Source organism: Petaurus breviceps, unplaced genomic scaffold (genome assembly GCF_028583685.1).
Source record: "Petaurus breviceps papuanus isolate PSGF00001 unplaced genomic scaffold, PetGlider_PUasm1.0 37, whole genome shotgun sequence".
NCBI lineage: Eukaryota > Metazoa > Chordata > Mammalia > Diprotodontia > Petauridae > Petaurus > Petaurus breviceps.
Genome location: NW_027186296.1, coordinates 66,670,699 through 66,688,065, shown reverse-complemented (window position 1 = coordinate 66,688,065; position 17,367 = coordinate 66,670,699). Strand labels below are relative to the sequence as shown.

Genomic DNA, 17,367 nt, shown 5'->3' with positions numbered 1-17,367 from the left:
ATGAAACACGGTGCAAGTAAACAAAGACCTTAGGATATTTTCACCATTGCTACGAACTGAAGAAAAAGCTTTACAAGAGAGGTGAATTTTTTCCAGACCTTCCTCATGAAAAAGCCAGAGCTCAATGGAAAATTCAACCTCCAATTACAAGATGCAAGAGTGACATAGAAAGGTAAACAAGGTAAACACACACATGCATACACACACACACACACACACACACACACACTCTGCTATTTAATAAGAGCAAACTGTTTATAGACAAGTAGAGGGTATGGGAATAAAATACAGAAAATGATGATAAAAAAATCTTATTAAGGGCTACAAAGAGACTGCAATGGAAGAAGAGGAATGAATGAAGTGGAAAAGGGTAAATTATGCCACACAAAGAGGCATAAAAGCAATATACCAGAGGAAAAGAAGGGAGGGAGATGAGAATCACATGAACTTTTCCCTCATTGGTTCTGGTGCAAGGAGGGAATAACAACCAGTTAAGCATAGGACTCTATGGAGAAGAAATGCAAAAAGTATCATTTTAGAGGGAAAGAGGGGAGGGAGAGGAGCTTTGCATGAGATTTGTTCCTGTCACTCTTGGTGCGAAGAAGAAATAACACACTTCATTAAGTATAAAAATATCCTACAGGCAGTAGGAGGGGGAAAGGGCTACAAAAGGGGTGGGTGTTTAGGGAGGGAAGAAGTAAGGGGGAAGGGAAGAAAAAGGGAGGGGGACTGATAAGGGAATACTGAGGGAGGCGGTGGTCAAAAGGAAAACTATTAAGGGGTGGAAGGGAGAAGGGGGAAAAATATGAGCATTAACAGGGGAGGGAATAGGATGCAGGGAAAGAAACAGATAACAATCATAACTGTAAATGTGAATGGAATGAACTCTCCCATAAAACAGACGTATTGCAGAATGGATTAGAAATCATAATCCTACAATAGCTGTTTACAAGAAACACATCTGAAACAAAGGGACACAAACAGGGTAAAGGTAAAAGGATGGAGTAAAATATTTCATGCCTCAGCTAAAGTAAAAAAAGCAGGGGTAGCAATCCTTATCTCAGATAAAGCAAAAGCAAAAACTGACCTAATTAAAAGAGATAAGGAAGGAAAATATGTCCTGTTAAAAGGCACCATCGAGAAATGAAGCAATATCATTATTTAACATATATGCACCAAGTGGTATAGCATCCAAATTCCTAGAGGAGAAGGTAAAGGAATTAGAGGAAGAGATAAATAGCAAAACTCTACTAGTGGGAGACCTTAACCTCCCCCTCTCTGAACTTGATTAATCTCAAAATAAACAAGAAAGAAGTTAAAGAGGTGAACAGAATTTTAGAGAGGATAGGTATGATAGATCTCTGGAGAAAACTGAATGGGGATAAAAAGGAATATACTTTCTTCTCAGCGGTTCATGGCACATACTCAAAAATTCACCATGTTATAGGGCATAGAAACCTCACAATTCTATGCAGTAAGGCAAAAATATTAAATGTATCTTTCTTAGATCATGATGCAATAAAATATATGCAATAAAGGGCCAGGGAAAGATAGACTAAAAACTAATTGGAAATTAAACAATTTAATCCTAAAGAATGAGTGGGTCAAACAAGAAATTACAGAAACAATCAGTAATTTCATTCAAGAGAATGATAATAATGAGACAACATACCAAAATTTGTGGGATGAATTAAAAGCAGTTCTTAGGGAAAGTTTTATATCCCTGAGTGCATACATGATTAAATTAGAGAAAAGGGAGATCAACGAATTGGGCATGCAATTGAAAAACCTAGAAAAAGAACAAATTCAAAATCCCCAATTAAATACTAAATTAGAAATATTGAAAACCAAAGGAGAGAGTAATAAAATTGAAATTAAGAAAACTATTGAATTAATAAATAAAACTAAGAGCTGGTTTTATGAAAAAAAAAACCCAATAAAATTGATAGACCCTTAGTCAATATGATAAAAAAAAAGAAAGAAGAAAACCAAATTATGAGCATCAAAAATGAAAAGGGTGAATCTACCTCCAAGAGGAAATCAAAACAATAATTAGGAATTATTTTTCCCAATTGTATGCACATAAATTTGACAATCTTAGGGAAATGGATGAATATTTACAAAAATATAAGTTGCCCAGATTAACTGAAGAGGAAGTAAATTACTTAAATAACCCCATCTCAGAAAAAGAAATTGAACAAGCCATCAGTCAACTCCCTAAGAAAAAAATCTCCAGGGCCAGATGGATTTACTAGTGAATTCTATCAAACATTTAAAGAACAATTGATTCCAATACTCTAAAAACTATTTGGGAAAATTAGTGAAGAAGGAGTGCTACCAAATACTTTTTATGACACAAATATGATACTGATACCTAAATCAGGAAGAGATAAAGCAGAGAAAGAAAGTTATAGACCAATCTCCCTCATGAATATAGATGCAAAAATTCTAAATAAAATATTAGCAAAAAGACTACAGCAACTTATCTCAAGAATAATACACTTTGATCAGGTAGGATTTATTCCAGGAATGCAAGGATGGTTTAATATTAGGAAAACTATCAGTATAATTGATCATATCAACAATAAAACTAGCAGAAACCACATGATCATCTCAACAGATACAGAAAAGGCTTCTGACAAAATACAACATCCATTCCTATTAAAAACCTTAGAAAGTATAGGAATAAATGGAGCCTTCCTTAAAATAATAGGTAGCATCTATTTAAAGCCATCAGCAAGTATTATATGTAATGGGGAGAAGCTAGAAGCATTTCCCATAAGATCAGGGGTGAAACAAGGGTGTCCACTATCACCCCTCTTATTCAATCTGGTACTAGAAATGTTAGCAGTAGCAATTAGAGAAGAAAAAGAAATCAAAGGAATCAAATTAGGCAAAGAAGAGACCAAGCTATCACTCTTTGCAGATGATATACTTAGAGAATCCTAGAGAATCGAGTAAAAAACTACTTGAGACAATAAATAAATTTGGCAAAGTTTCAGGATATAAAATAAACCCACATAAATCCTCGGCATTCCTGTATATTTCTAATGAAATTCAACAGCAAGAGATAGAAAGAGAAATCCCATTTAAAGTTACTGTAGACATTATAAAATATTTGGGAATCTACCTGCCAAAACAAACCCAGGACCTATGTGACCACAACTACAACACACTTTTCACACAAATAAAGTCAGATCTAACTAATTGGCAAAATATCAATTGCTCGTGGCTGGGTTGAGCTAATATAATAAAAATGACAATTTTACTTAAATTAAATTATATATTTAGTGCCATACCAATTAATTTACCAAAAAACTACTTTATAGAGCTAGAAAAAATAGCAACAAAATTCATTTGGAAGAATAAACGGTCCAAAATATCAAGGAAATTAATGAAAAGAAATGCTAGGGAAGGTGGACTAGCTATACCAGATTTCAATCTGTATTATAAAGCAGAGTCATCAAAACTACTTGGTACTGGCTGAGGAATAGAGGAGTGGATCAATGGAATAGATTAGGCACACAAGATTCAGAAGTCAACGACTATAGTAATCTATTGTTTGATAAACCTCAAGACCCCAGTTTTTGGGATAAGAACTCACTATTTGACAAAATCTTCTGGGAAAACTGGAATATAGTATGGCAGAAACTGGGCATAGACCACTATCTAACACCATATACCAAAATCAAGTCTAAATGGGTGCATGATCTAGGTATAAAGGTTGATACTGTAAGCAGTCTCGGAAAATAAGGAATAGTTTACCTGTCAGATTTGTGGAGAGAGAAAGACTTTATGACTAAACAAGAACTAGAGAACATTATAAAATGTAAAATGTATAATTTTGATTACATGAAATTGAAAAGCTTCTGTACAAACAAAGCCAATATAACCAAGATTAAGAGGGAGGTGGGAAATTGGGAAAGAATCTTCACAACCTATGTCTCTGACAAAGAACTCATTTCTAAAATATATGGAGAATTGAGTCAAATTTATAAGAATACAAGTCATTCCCCAATTGATACATGGTCAAAGGATATGAACAGGCAATTTTCAGAGAAAGAAATTAAAGATATCTACAAGCACATGAAGAAATGCTCTAAATCACTATTGATTAGAGAAATGCAAATCAAAACAACTCTGAGGTACCACATCTCACCAGTCAGAGTGGCTAAGATGACAAACAGGAAAATGACAAATGCTGGAGAGGATGTGGGAAAATTGGAATACCAATGCATTGCTGGTGGAGTTGTGAACTGATTCAGCCCTTCTGAAGAGCAATCTGGAATTATGCCCAAAGGGCTATAAATAATTTCATATCCTTTGACCCAGCAATACCACTCCAAGGGTTATATCCCAAACATATCATAGAAGTGGGAGGAAGACCCATATGTACAAAAATGTTTATAGCAGCTCTTTTTGTGGTGGCAAAGAATTGGAAATTAAGGGGGTGCCCATCAATTGAGGAATGGCTGAACAAGTTGTGGTATATGCATGTTATGGAATACTACTGTGCTATAAGAAACGAGGAGCAGACGGACTTCATATTTACCTGGAGAGGCTTATACGAACTGATGCTGAGTGAGAAAAGTAGAACGAGGAGAACATTTGTACACAATTACAGACACAACATATGTGTGATAACCAACTTTGATAGACTGGACTCTTCTCAGCAATGCAGCGATATTAGTCAATCCCAAAAGACTCATGATGGAGAGAAATGTGTGCATCCAGAGAAAGAACTAGAAAGAACTGAGTTTATATCCAGATTGAAGCAAAATACCTTATCTTTTTCCTTTTCTTGTTTGGTTCTATGTCCTCTTTACCATTTTTCATTCCAATACAATCCGTTTTTATAACCTGACTAATGTATAATGTGAAAGTATTTACAGATCCTATACTTGAATGTATGCCACCATGGGGGGTAGAAGAGGGAGGGGGACAAAATGTGAAACTCAAGGAATTGTGGAATTGAATCTTGTAAACTAAAAGTAAACAAACAAATTAGTAAAAAAAAAAAAAAAAGAGAGAGAGAGAGAGAGGTCAATTTTGGCAGTATATATCCAGGCTCAGCATATGTGAAGTCAGAGCCCTGAGGCCACAACAGAGATCACAACTCCAATCACTTGGACAAGTTCTCTAACAACTTCAAGCCCTCCCATGAAGCCTTTGATCCTCTGGAATCCTCATAAAGTCCCAGATTTCTGGAAGCTGGTCCAGAACTTTATAGAAACAGGCAGTTGGTTCCTCCACCAAGACTACACTAAACAGCAAAAAGAAAAAAAATGGACCTGCCAAATCAACCAATATTGTTTAGACTGGAGGCAATATTTATAAGGACAAAAAAATAATAAAAATAAAAAGCATCACATCAACTTATGGAAATCAAGTCATTCTGATCACAGGGGTAACATCTATAATTTAGCCTCCAGGATATTCCTACAATAACAATGATTTGATAAAAGAGGAAAAGGAAATGCCCTTAGTACAGACTCCCCTTTATCCAAAATAATAGCCAACATTGAGAAGCCTTTAAAGTTTGCAAAGCACTTTATATGCAGATTTTTCATTAGATCTTCACAATGATCCCATGAAGTAAAGTATGGCAGACACTATTTTCCTCATTTTATACGTGAGGAAACAGGCTTAGAGAAAGTATATGACTTGCCCATGGAATTAACCCAAATATAAGACCAAGTTATAGTCCTAAATAGATTAAGTGGTCAAAGGATATGAACCAACAGTTCTCAAAAGAAGCACAAATACTAATAGCCAATTGAAAGATTGTTCCGAACTACTACTAAGAGAAATGCACACCTGAGGTTTCACTTTACCTAAGCCCAGCAAATTGGGCAAAGATGACAAAAGCTGGAAATATGAAACAACAAGTACTTTGATAATACACTATTGGTGTCTTTGTTGGTATTGGAGCTGTGATTTGGTACAACAATTCTGGAAAGCAATTTGGAATTGTGTTTTGGGCAGCTAGGTAGCCTAGTGTATAGAGCACCTGCCTAGAATCAGGAGGACTTGAGTTCAAGTCCAGTCTTAGACACCTGACACTTAGCTTTGTGACTCTGAGCAAGTCACTTAGCCCTGATTGCCTTGCCAAAAAAGAAAATTTTAAAGCAATTAAAATGTTCATACCCTTTGACCCAGAGAACCCACCACTATACATATATCCCAAGTAAGTCAAAGACAGAAATAAACATCCCATAAACACCAAAATATTGATAGTAGCACTTTCTTTTGTGGTAGTAATGAACTTGAAAGTTAGTAGATGCCCATCAACTGAGAAATGAATACTCAAAACAAATTGTGATCTATCAATGTAATGAATTATTATTGTGTTGTAAGAACAAGAAAAACTCAGAGAATTATGGGGAGACATATTAACTGAATCAGAGTGAAAAATCACTCTTTCCATCACCAGGAAAACAATATACACAATGACAATGATGTAAGTACAAAGAACAAAAAAAGAAACTGAATGTTGTGTAACTTTAATGACAAAGCTTGGCCCAAGAAGAGATTTGAAAAAATGTACTTTCCTCTCTTTTTTGCAGAAGTAAGGGATTATCATTGTGGAAAAGTGCACCTACTGTTAGACACTACTGATATATTATTGATTTGGTTGAACTGCTTTTCCTCTTAAAAAAAAATTCTTTGTCATAGGTCCCTACAGGTAATCTCCCTGTGCCATCCCTCTCTACCCCCTCTATCCAACAGTAAATCAGAGTGATTTTTGAAGATAACTAAGTACTCCATAATCTTTTACATGGCTTCTCACATGTATCTTTTGTATAGTTATCTATATGTGAGTAGATAAGTAAAAAATGTTTTCAAACTAGACAAAATGAAATAGAAAGAGATATACAAAGACAAAGAACAGTTATTATATATCTCTACCAAATGGAAAATAAGGGTGGTTCTGATAAACAATTTGAATGTATCAGGAAGATTATAAAACTATCTGTACCCTGTGACCTAGTGATACCATTAATAGACATCTACCCCAAAGAGATCAAAGGGAGGGAAAGGTCCTATCTATTGGTCTGTCTATCTATCAATCAGTCTATCTATATTAATTATTAATTACCTTAATCTCTGTGATTTAATATAGTAAATATTAAAATTACTGAACATCTACTTTATTACAAAATTAAATCAATAATAAAACAAAAACTTAGTATTTATATTTTGGTTATCACAGCTATAGTTACCTCAAACCATCACTATTGTAGACAATTACTTCACTTCTAGAAAAATAATTTCACCATTCAGAAACTGAAAGTCTCTCAAGGATCTTCTTCATATTTCTCCTTAGGATTAGAGCTAAGGGGTAGCTTAGGTGTCGAAGTGAACTGAACACTGGCCCTGGAATCAGGAGGACCTGAGTTCAAATGTGACCTCAGACACTTAACACTTACTAGCTGTGTGGCCTTGGGCAAGTCACTTAACCCCAGTTGCCCTGCCTTCCTCCCCTCCAAAAAAAGCAAAAATAAACCCCCAAAACAAAAAACAAACTGTGAATTGAATGGCTGGCCTCAAAGATCAGAGAGAAATCATAGATTTATTATGCTATAACATTTCCTTCAAGATAAGAATCTTTTTTTTTTTTTAAGCAATTGGTGTTAAGAAACTTGCCTAAGGTTACACGGCCAGTTTTTTTGTGTGGGTGTTAAGTATCTGAGGCTGGAATCCATCTCGGGTCTCTTACTGCACCACCTAGCCGCCCCCAAGATAAGAATCTTGAGACAGCTAGATAGCTTAGTGGATAGAGCTCTGGGCCTGGATCTCAGGGAGATCTGAGTTCAAATATTGCCTCAGTCATTTAAAAGCTATGTGACCCTGGTAAAGTCACTTTACCTCTGTCTGCTCCAGTTTCTTCATCTGTAAAGTGGTGATAATCATATTGCCTATTTCCCAGGGTTGTTGTGAGATCAGATGAGTTCATATTTATATTATAAAACACTTTGTAATCTTCAAAGCACTATATAAATACTAGTCAATCAGTGCCAGTTGCACCCAGTGCCAGCAAAGGGTCCCCGGGAATCTCTTTCTGACTTGCTCTCCAACCTTCCTACTGTCTCTGGGCTAAGAGCTCCCAAAGTTGCTGCTGCAGTCATGGTCAACTCAAGGGCCGACTGCAGGTGCTCCTGTTGGACTTGGGGCCTGTGCCTACCTTAGTGTTACAGACTTATCCTGCAGACCTCCTAAATTATCTTAAGCTGGAAAAACATCTCCCACTGACCTTTTGTTGCCTCTGCTGCTCCAAAATTTGATTTGAGGAGTTATTTCAAATTTGTTTGGAAGGGAATGTTGAGAGAGTTCATCTGTGTTCCAACCTGTATTTGGTCATCTTTGTTCTATCTCTTTCATGTAGCATATATTTAATAAATTCTTATTGACTAACTCATGTTGAGACTACTCTTGGATATCATCCATATGATATATCGAGTATAATATCAAGAGTTAGTACTTTCTATTCTTTCTCACTCTGTTAAACTCTGTCCAGGTCTTTCTATAAATTCTCTTTTAGAAGATGCACCAAATTGCTAGAGGCCTTCCTATGGTTCTTTTACTATTTTATAGAAGCTAACTGTGACATTTAAAAAGTTTGAGAGACATAATCATTTTATTAATAATGTTAGTATTTTAATAAAAGAGGTCAGTGGCTCTCTCAAATGCCAAAGACCATCATGGTGTTGGGCTTATGGCTTTATGCCCTTGGAAAGTGGGCGGTCCAGAGGATGGCAATTAACTCTGATTGGTTAACAGGTCATGAGAGACAATGAATATTATAATGAGGGCTGGACCTATTCTAATGAATTTTTGATTGTCTCATTTACTTCTAAATTGCCCCAGCCTCTGCAAGCCTTACGATTCTTTTATGTTAGCTAGTATTACTACTTATACCTAATTGTCACACTGCACAGTCATCGTTATTTAAGTTGTGTATCAAATTAAGGAATTATAGATCTTGGCCCTTAAAAGGACCTCAGGAGGTCATCTATTCCGAGCCTTCCCTTCTGGCAGGTAAGAGATTACTGTATTATTATTATTATTATTATTTCCATTTCATGGCTGAGGCAAACTTGGGTCCTAAGGGGTAAAGTCACTTGCTGAAAGACTGCGCGGCTAGTTGTAGGAAGAAATTAAAGTCTGCATTAAATTTACATGTGCAATTCAATTTTACTCTCATTCATAATTTAACAAAACTGCGCTGCTACTGGAAGCAGAGCACGACTTGGGGCCGGCAGCACAGCGGGAGGACTGAAGGGGCCTCACCCCAATCAGTAAGCTCCAACCTCAGCCCCGCCCTCCGGAGACAGGGCTCGGGCTAGGCGCGCGGCTTCAGGACGGCAGAGGGCGCTGTCCGCGAGGGCAGCCAGCGCGCCCGGCATGGACAGGCCGCTAGTGCGGTCCGGCTGGTTCGGGTTCGGCTTCCGCGGCTTCGGCCAGGCCCTGGGCTCGGAGCGGGGGCCGCGGAGCAGCTTACACGAGCCCGAGCCGCTTGTGCTGGAAGACATCGGAGAGGGAGAGCCAGAAAAGGCCCGCGTGGCGGTCACCGACGTCCTCTACGTGCGGCCAAGCTGGAGCTTCACCGGCTTCCTGACTCGTGAGCGCGGGAAGGGGGTGGGGCACTTCCCCGTACTTCCTCCCTCCTTCCCCTTCACGTCTACCGCCCCTCCCCCTCCTCTTCCTCCTTTCCTTCTCCGCTTCTCCTTCCCTTCTTCTCCTTCTCCTCCTCTCTACTCTTCTTCCCCCTCCTCCTCTTTTTCTCCTCCACTTGTCCCTCCTCTCCTCGCTCCTCCTCCGCTTTTCCACCTCTTCTCCCCTCCACTTCCTCTTTCCTTCCCATTCTCCTTCCGCTCTTCGTCCTCCCCTCCCCCTCCTCTTTCCACAGTCCCCTACCTTCTTGAGTCTCGCCGCTTCCTCCCATCCCCCCACCCCCACCCGCATTCCTGCGCCGCCTCTTGAGGTGCATGGCTCCATGATAGCCTACAGAGACCCTTAGGTGTGCGCAGGCGCGCGCGCACACGCACACCCCCACCCCCCATGCCAGCACGCCCACCTCCATCACACACGTAGACCCGCGTCCTTTCAGTTTCACGCCATTTCCGATTGGTGGAAAGTTACAAGGTTTCCCGTTAACTTTCACACAAAGATTGGGTGGGAAATTTTCTTGCGGACAGCTGGTTTCTGATAAGCAAATCCTTAGCTGAACCTGTACTTTGAGGTCACATTTGGTCCCAGAAATATCCATGGAACTACCGATTCGTTCACTTGTTAAGGAGTCAGTGCAAATGCAAAATAGGTTTTTTGAAAAACAAAACAAAGCACTGTTGTCTGATGCTAGACTGGCGGGTTTTACCAGCTCATCTGGCTCATCATAACACAGTCGTCCCTGAAGTTTTGTACCTGCACAGACAGGTGAAGAGTGCTTGTAAGAGGGGAGAGTCCCTGTTTGTGTTTAGGCCCCAGAAGAGAAGCAGGAAGGAATGGTGATGCTGCAGGGTGGTCATCGGAAGGAAGTGGTGGCAGGCGGATCATTGGGGATAGACATCTGCAAGTGCCGTGATTTTCTGGGGAAATCTCTGCCCATAAAGTGCTTTAATTTTCATTTGTACAGCACAAGTACATACACACCCCATCTCAGTGCACACAACTCCACACCAGTGTACTCAGCCCACTCAGAAGGCCCAGTGCCTTGCACCCCCACACTCCTCCAGTGTACAACCCCCAAATGCCAGCCCTAATACAGGATGTTTCTTCCTTTCCAGGAGACAGGCACCTAGTGCTGTCGGGGTCTGTGAATGGCCAGCTCTCCCGCTGCAGGGACTTGTTGGCCTCAGAGCAGCATCTGCTTGTGCTGCGCTTGGCGGTGGAAGGAACCCCAGCAGAGGTGCAGGCCTGGGCTGCAGCCCCTGAGCTGCAAGGGGAGCCCCTGTGGACACAACCGATCATGCATCAGGGAGACTGGGAAGAGGATTCTGGGTCTGGGGACCAGGCTGGAGGTCATGGAGGAGGCCCCCTGGATCCTGCTTTACTACCCTTAGTCCCTGACCCGGGGTGGTATGTGAGCCCCAAGCAGCCTTTCTCCCAGCCCCTGTCCCCTGAGCTGAAGGCCCAACAGCTGGTGCTGGGGGCAGAGCATGCCCTGCTGCTGGGTGGAATGGGGCAGGTGTACACCTGGGGCACAGGCAGGTAAGTGGAGGAAATCTGGTCAGGGTGGGGGCCCTGAGCCTGCAGTGGGCAGCCCAGAGCAAAGAGCTCTGAAACCCCAGTGCCTGTGTGTCTCTCTTTGTTCAGACTTGGCCAGCTGGGCCATGGGGCCCTGGAGGCAGAGCTGGAGCCTCGGCTGCTGGAGGCACTTCAGGGCCTAGCCATGGCCCAAGTCGCAGCTGGCGGGTGGCATTCTCTCAGCGTGAGTGGTGAGCTTCCTCATTCTTGCTCCTTTGGTAGCTTGGGCTCCTTCTTCTCAACCCAGTCATAGATCTCCTTTGGGGTGGTGAGAGGTAATAAGACCTTGGACAGGACCCTGGGAAAGGGATGTTGTTCAGGTCTGGCAGTCAGTTAAGTATTCATTAAGTAGGCATCACGTGGCCCCTGTGAGGGATACAGAGATGATAAGTTATGTATGGCCTCCTTAGGACCTACTTAGTATTTCAGGGCTTGTGAATGGAGCTACAGCCTCATCCTATGGGAGGAGGCTACTCCTTCCAACCTGTAAGCTGCAGCTCTTTCTAGCCTTCCTATCCAATGGATTTCCTGTCCCATTCTTATCTAAATCTTTGTTCATGGCTTTGGCAACTCAGGGAAAGACAAAACCAACTCACATGCCACAGTCATTTCCACTGAACACAATGCTCGGCACATATTGACTGCCAGTAAAGATTAGTTGAATAAATTTATGAATGATTTTGGAATGCATTAAATGCTCACATCTCTTAGACATCTTCCCCCACAATTTTTTTATCTGTTTCCCATGACCCGTCCATGTGCACCTTTGATTTAATTTCCTCCGGTCTTCTCCAGTAGAGTGCCCCTTGTATCATCCCCATTCTGTCTCCAATCTTGTTTCTCCCTGATGACCAGCTCCTTCCTTGTTGCCTGTAAACTGACTCATATCCCTCCCATCCTTCAAAAAAAAAATCCCTCTTGATCCATCCAACCCTGTTTTAGTTAACATCGCATTCCTCTTCTGTTCACTCTTCTAAATTCTCTATAATCTGTCCTCTTACCTCATTATTCAACTGAAATTTCTCCAGAGTTATCAGTGATCTTTTTTTTTTTTAAAGCAATGGGGTTAAGTAACTTGCTCAACGCTACACGACCAGTTATTTCTGGGTGTGGTGCTGAGTATCCGAGCCTGGATTTGATCCAGGTCATCCCAACACTGGAGCCGGTGCTGTTACTCGCTGAGCCACCTGGCCGCCCCTAAGCAATTGGGGTTAAGTAACTTGCTCAAGGTTACATGGCCAGGTGTTTCTGGGTGGGTGCTAAGTGTCTGAGCCCGGGATTCAATCTCCAGGTCTTCTCAACACTGGAGCTGGTGCTCTTACTCGCTGTGCTACCTGGCCGCCCCTATCAGTGATCTCTTAATTGTTGAATCTAATGGCTTTTTCTCAGTCTTCATTCTTATTGATCTCTCTGCAGCCCTTGATCCCTCCCACCACCCTTTTCTCCTGGATTCTCTTTCCCCTCTTGGTTTTTGTGACCCTGCTCTCTCCTGCTCCATCTCGTTTGCTGAATCTTTATCGGGTCACATGCACTAGGCTCTGTTCTAGGTCTGTTGTTGAGCTCATTGGCTCTCATGGATTCACTTATCATCTCTATGCAGATAATTCCTAGATGTGTGGCCCTAGCCTCTCTGTTGGTCTATAGTCTCATATTACTGAAAACCACAGCTGCCTTTTGGACATCTCAAATTGGGTGTCCTGTAGGCGTCTCAAAACTCAGCCTATCCAAAATACTACTCATTATCTTTCCCCAAAATCCTCCTCTCTTTTCAGCTTTGCTATTGTTGTTGATGGTATCACCATCCTTCTAGTCATGACTTTTGACCTTGGTGTTCTCCTCAACTCCTCACTTACACTCAACACATTCATTTTATTGTTGTCTTGTTTCCACCTTTGCAGCATAAGTAACCTCTTCACTCACACAAGCAGTGCCCCGCTCTGCCCCCCAGCCCTCATCTTCTCACATCTGTCCTATTGCATTAGTGTTCTGATTTGTGTCCTTGCCTCAGGTCTGTCCCCACTCCAGTCTAGCCTTCACTCAGGTACCAAGGTGATTTGTCTTAAATTGCTGGTCTAGCTATGTCACCCCTAAACTCTATTGACTCCTTGTTACCTCCAGAATCAAATATTAGGTGCTGTTCGGAATTTAAACCCCTTCATAGTCTGGCTCCTTCCTACCTTTTCAAGCTTCTTACACTTTACTCCCCTCCATGGATCCTCTAAGATCCAGCTGCAGTGGTCTCCTGGATGTTCCTCAGACAGGACACTCCATCTCTCAGTTCTGTTCTTTACCATTGACTGTTTCCCAAGCCTGGAATGCTCTCCTTTCTCACCTCCATCTCCTTCTGTGGAGACAGCCCAAATCCCACCCTTTTAAGAGGCCTTTCCTGGTTCACTGACTGCGAATGCCTTCCCTCTGATCCTGCCTTTCACTCACGCTAAATATAGCTTGTATGTGCAAGGCTGTTTGCATTGTTGTTTCCTCCATTAGAATTTGAGTTCCTTGAGGACAGGGGTTAGTAGTACTTTTGCTTTGCTTTGTATTTTTAGCACTTGGCATAGTGCCTGGCACATAGTGAAAGCTTAACAAAAGCTTGATTGACTGTTGACCAACCGATTGCACTAGAGTGCACCATTACCCTGCTAAGAAGGTATGTAGTTCCATCTATTTTCTATAAAAATGCTAGCTCTAAAAAGCTTTTTTTTTTTCTTCAGAGGCTGGTGATCTTTACATCTGGGGCTGGAATGAATCTGGGCAACTTGGACTGCCTTCCAGAGCCATAACAGAAAGAGAGAAAATGGTGGCAGGTGGTAAGAGGTTACATCTTATTTGGCCCCTCTTCCTTGTTTCGTTTATTCTGGTCCCTGAAGGTGCCTGTCATTACAGCATCCCTAGTCGTCCTCTCACTGAAACAAAATTTGCACAGCCCCTTTATGAGTCCATAGCAAAAAGCAGGCCAGCCTTTGCCATTCATCTACTCATTAAACTGAAAATTGCTTGTTTGTCCCTGAGCTTCTGGGCTCTGCTCATGTAGTCCTGAAGCAAAGATACCAGCCAAAGATGGGGATGGAGATCCTGCTCAGTTCATATCAATTCAGCCTTTCCCAGCATTACTGGATCTTCCCAGTGGCTCAGAGGTCAGCAAGGCCAGCTGTGGATCCCGACACACAGCTGTGGTGACACGTAAGTAAGACTGGGCCTGGAGTCAGTTGGTAACTGTTGGCACTAGCCAGCTTCATCACCCCCAGAGTGACATAGTAAATGAAGATAAGCAAATGCTGATTAGTGGCTACTTGTAAGAGTAAGGCCCTCTTATGGGACTGAGCCCCTTGTCCAGGCAATTTTCCACCAAAGCAAACAAAGCACCAACCCAGTTCCCCAGCCAGGCTTGGTCTGTTCACTGTTGGCCAGTGAGAATTCACAAATTCCATAGCTTCCAGACATCTTGTCCATGTACATGATTCTCAGTTCTTCAAAGGGGGTTAAACTCTTGGCTGATTTTGAAATGCCTTTACAAGGAAGGGTGTGGTGACCTTCTCACTTTGGTTATTTCAATTGTAGGAGATGGGGAACTCTACACTTGGGGCTGGGGTAAGTAACCTTACCTGCAGGAAAGCCAGGGGAAGAAGTCGTGGCCACAATAAACAAAGGTGAAGGACTGAAGACCAGTGTTTGATACTAGGGAGGGGGATCTAGGAAGTCCATCCCTAAGTTCTCTGGCCCTGAAGACTGCAGTCCCCAGAAGCACTGAGGAAAATATCAGGGGAGGCTAGGTGGTGCAGTGAATAAAGCATCGGCCCTGGAGTCAGGAGGGCCTGAGTTCAAATCTGGCCTCAGACACTTAACACAAAAAACTAGCCATGTGACCTTAGGCAAGTCACTTGACCCCAATTGCCCTCCAAAAATAAAAAATAAAAGATGAAGAAAAAAAAGAAAGTATCAGAGAAAAGGCAAAAACCTCAAAGCCAGCAGGCATTTCTGTGTGCGTCTGTCTTCAAGGGGCATTAGAGGAAAGATAGAGAGGCGATCCTTTCAGGATTGGCACTTGGAAACCTTTGGCTTATCCCAGGTGCTTTCAAGTACTTCTAACCATTGGAATACTGGGATTTTTGCAATGGTACTGCAGGGTTACCAGTGGTAACTTGAAGTAACTCTCTCTCCTGTTAAGGGACTGGGGGTGGAGTGAGTCATTTCCCTAGGAGTAACAGGGGCTGGAAGGTTAGGGAGAAGGAATGGCTGAGGGCATTTGTTTTTACATTTACTCCAGGTAAATATGGACAACTTGGTCACAAGAATACAGCCAGTTTGGATCAGCCCCAGCTGGTGCACTATTTTACAGACAATCTGCTTCATGTGGAAGCTGTGACCTGTGGCCCATGGAACACGTATGTGTATGCCGTGGAAGGGAAGACCTAACCATCTAGCCTACTGGACAAAACCTCATTGTAGCCAAGTGATCAATTGTGTGTCCCTATGTCTTTTTATAGGTACAGAAAACAAATTAGGGGGAAAAGGGTGGAAAACCCTTGCCCCTGTTTATATCTGTATTGGTATTGGCAATTGTTAGCAAGGCAAGAAACCAACAGTTTAGTTTGGGGCATGCCTAGTTCTAAGTTACCTCTAGCTCAGTCCTAAAATTTGCTTCATTAAAAATTTTGAAAACAGATTTTCAGGTAAAATAATTTAGTTCTCCTCAAGTTACTATCTTTGACAATTTTGAAATGCTAGTAACAGATACATATACCTTTTAACTTTAGCATTGAAAAGCTGTTATAGTTCTATACAATCTACCCATATCTTAGATGGTTTTAGGGATTCTGCTGTACTTCAGCCAAAAAATATTCATAATCTAAGCCTCTGGTGATACATCCCTCTCCACTTAGACCAGCAATCATCAGGGGCATTTCCCAGGCCTGAAAGAAGGGGCTCTATGCAGGAAGAATATATATGGGAAGAAATGAAGATGTTTTGGCTATCCTTTACAAATGTTGAAAAAGGGGTAGAAAGTATTCATGGGAAAACCAAATAAACTGAGGCAAGAGAGAACTCACTCCCCCCATTCTTATAGTCAAATAATTTGTTATGCATCAATACAGGGGCAGTTTTCATCCTAAATGTCAGAATATCAGACTCATGGTGAAGATTTTCTGGGTTCTAGATTAGGAACTCTGATTTTTACTTAGACTTGGAAGTACAGATGTTTGGGGGTGAGGCACACTTCAAAAGAACAAAAACCCTGACACTTCCTACTTTTGACATGTTTCACATCTTATTTTATTAAAATGTTTTACTTTCATAGCCCTTTTTTTTTGCTTTTTGGAGGGGGGATGGTAGGGCAATTGGGGTTAAGTGACTTGCCTAAGGTCACACGGCTAGTTTTGTGTTAAGTGTCTGAGGTTGGATTTGAACTCAGGTCCTCCTGACTCCAGGACTGGTGCCCTATTCACTGTACCACCTAGCCATCCCTAATGGACCATTTTTTTAAGGCATCAAGTAATGTGGTATGTTTTTGCTTAGACTAGGAAAAAAATGTCAGCAAGCATGGGACTTGTGATCCTTAACCATGGTTAGTGGTGATTTCCTTTAGACACCAAGTAGGCCACAAGGGTCCCAGAGAAGTTAAATTACTTGCTCACTAAACTATAACTAGATGTAGCATTTCACCCTCTGTCCTCCAACTTGGCAGTTCAGGGCTCTTCCCTCTCTACCTCACTGCTATTCTTGGTCTTAGTTTTCTCATATTTAAAATGAAGGCTCAGGTCCCACTGAAGGAGGGGATGGCTACTTCAGTGTACATGGGAGAGCATTCTCTCTTTGCAAAATCTACATATTAACATCTTTGAGTATCCCAATTTAGAGTATTTCTAGAAGAAAACATTTATAACAATCAATTTTTGTAAATCACATAATTTGTTTTATATGGTTCATTTTCTTTCATCAGGAAGCAGCATGGTACAATGGAGAGGGACTTGAAGGTTCTTCCTAGCTATAAGCCTAGAGTCCTGTTATGGACATGCATGTTATGATATGTTTGCATGAACAGACAGTCCTAGAAGGCCTGGAGAACAGTTTGTGAATCCTTCCCTTGTAAGGTCTTCTGTGAAGTGAGTAGATACACAG

The 17,367-nt window shown here is 41.5% G+C and overlaps 1 protein-coding gene and 1 long non-coding RNA gene across 3 annotated transcripts in view; one reads left to right on the top strand and one right to left on the bottom strand.

The window, feature by feature from the left end:
• LOC138169298 (uncharacterized) overlaps positions 1-10,760 on the bottom strand; it is a 13,100-nt gene extending 2,340 nt beyond the window's left edge. The window contains exon 1 of the long non-coding RNA XR_011170318.1: positions 10,079-10,760. This is a non-coding gene — a long non-coding RNA (uncharacterized lncRNA). The remainder of the gene's footprint in view (positions 1-10,078) is intronic.
• On the top strand, positions 9,221-16,545 carry RCCD1 (RCC1 domain containing 1). 2 transcript variants are annotated; one of them, XM_069098648.1, is made up of 7 exons: positions 9,241-9,622; positions 10,788-11,211; positions 11,317-11,438; positions 13,962-14,057; positions 14,260-14,430; positions 14,809-14,838; positions 15,515-16,545. In XM_069098648.1, the coding sequence occupies exons 1-7, from the start codon at positions 9,406-9,408 to the stop codon at positions 15,661-15,663; spliced, it is 1,209 nt and encodes a 402-aa protein (XP_068954749.1). In that variant the 5' UTR covers positions 9,241-9,405; the 3' UTR covers positions 15,664-16,545. The 2 variants fall into 2 exon arrangements, with proteins under 2 accessions (XP_068954750.1, XP_068954749.1); XM_069098649.1 differs by lacking the exon at positions 14,809-14,838 and having other exon boundaries at positions 9,221-9,622.
• Positions 16,546-17,367: the final 822 nt, after the last annotated feature.

What these genes read in the sequence shown, in the direction of transcription:
- RCCD1 (XM_069098648.1), top strand. Translation starts at nt 9,406, where the DNA reads ATGGACAGGCCGCTAGTGCGGTCCGGCTGGTTCGGGTTCGGCTTCCGC. An exon ending in AGAGAAAATGGTGGCAGGTG is followed by an intron (nt 14,058 to 14,259) that starts GTAAGAGGTTAC and finishes TTTGTCCCTGAG; the next exon opens with CTTCTGGGCTCTGCTCATGT. An exon ending in ACTCTACACTTGGGGCTGGG is followed by an intron (nt 14,839 to 15,514) that starts GTAAGTAACCTT and finishes CATTTACTCCAG; the next exon opens with GTAAATATGGACAACTTGGT.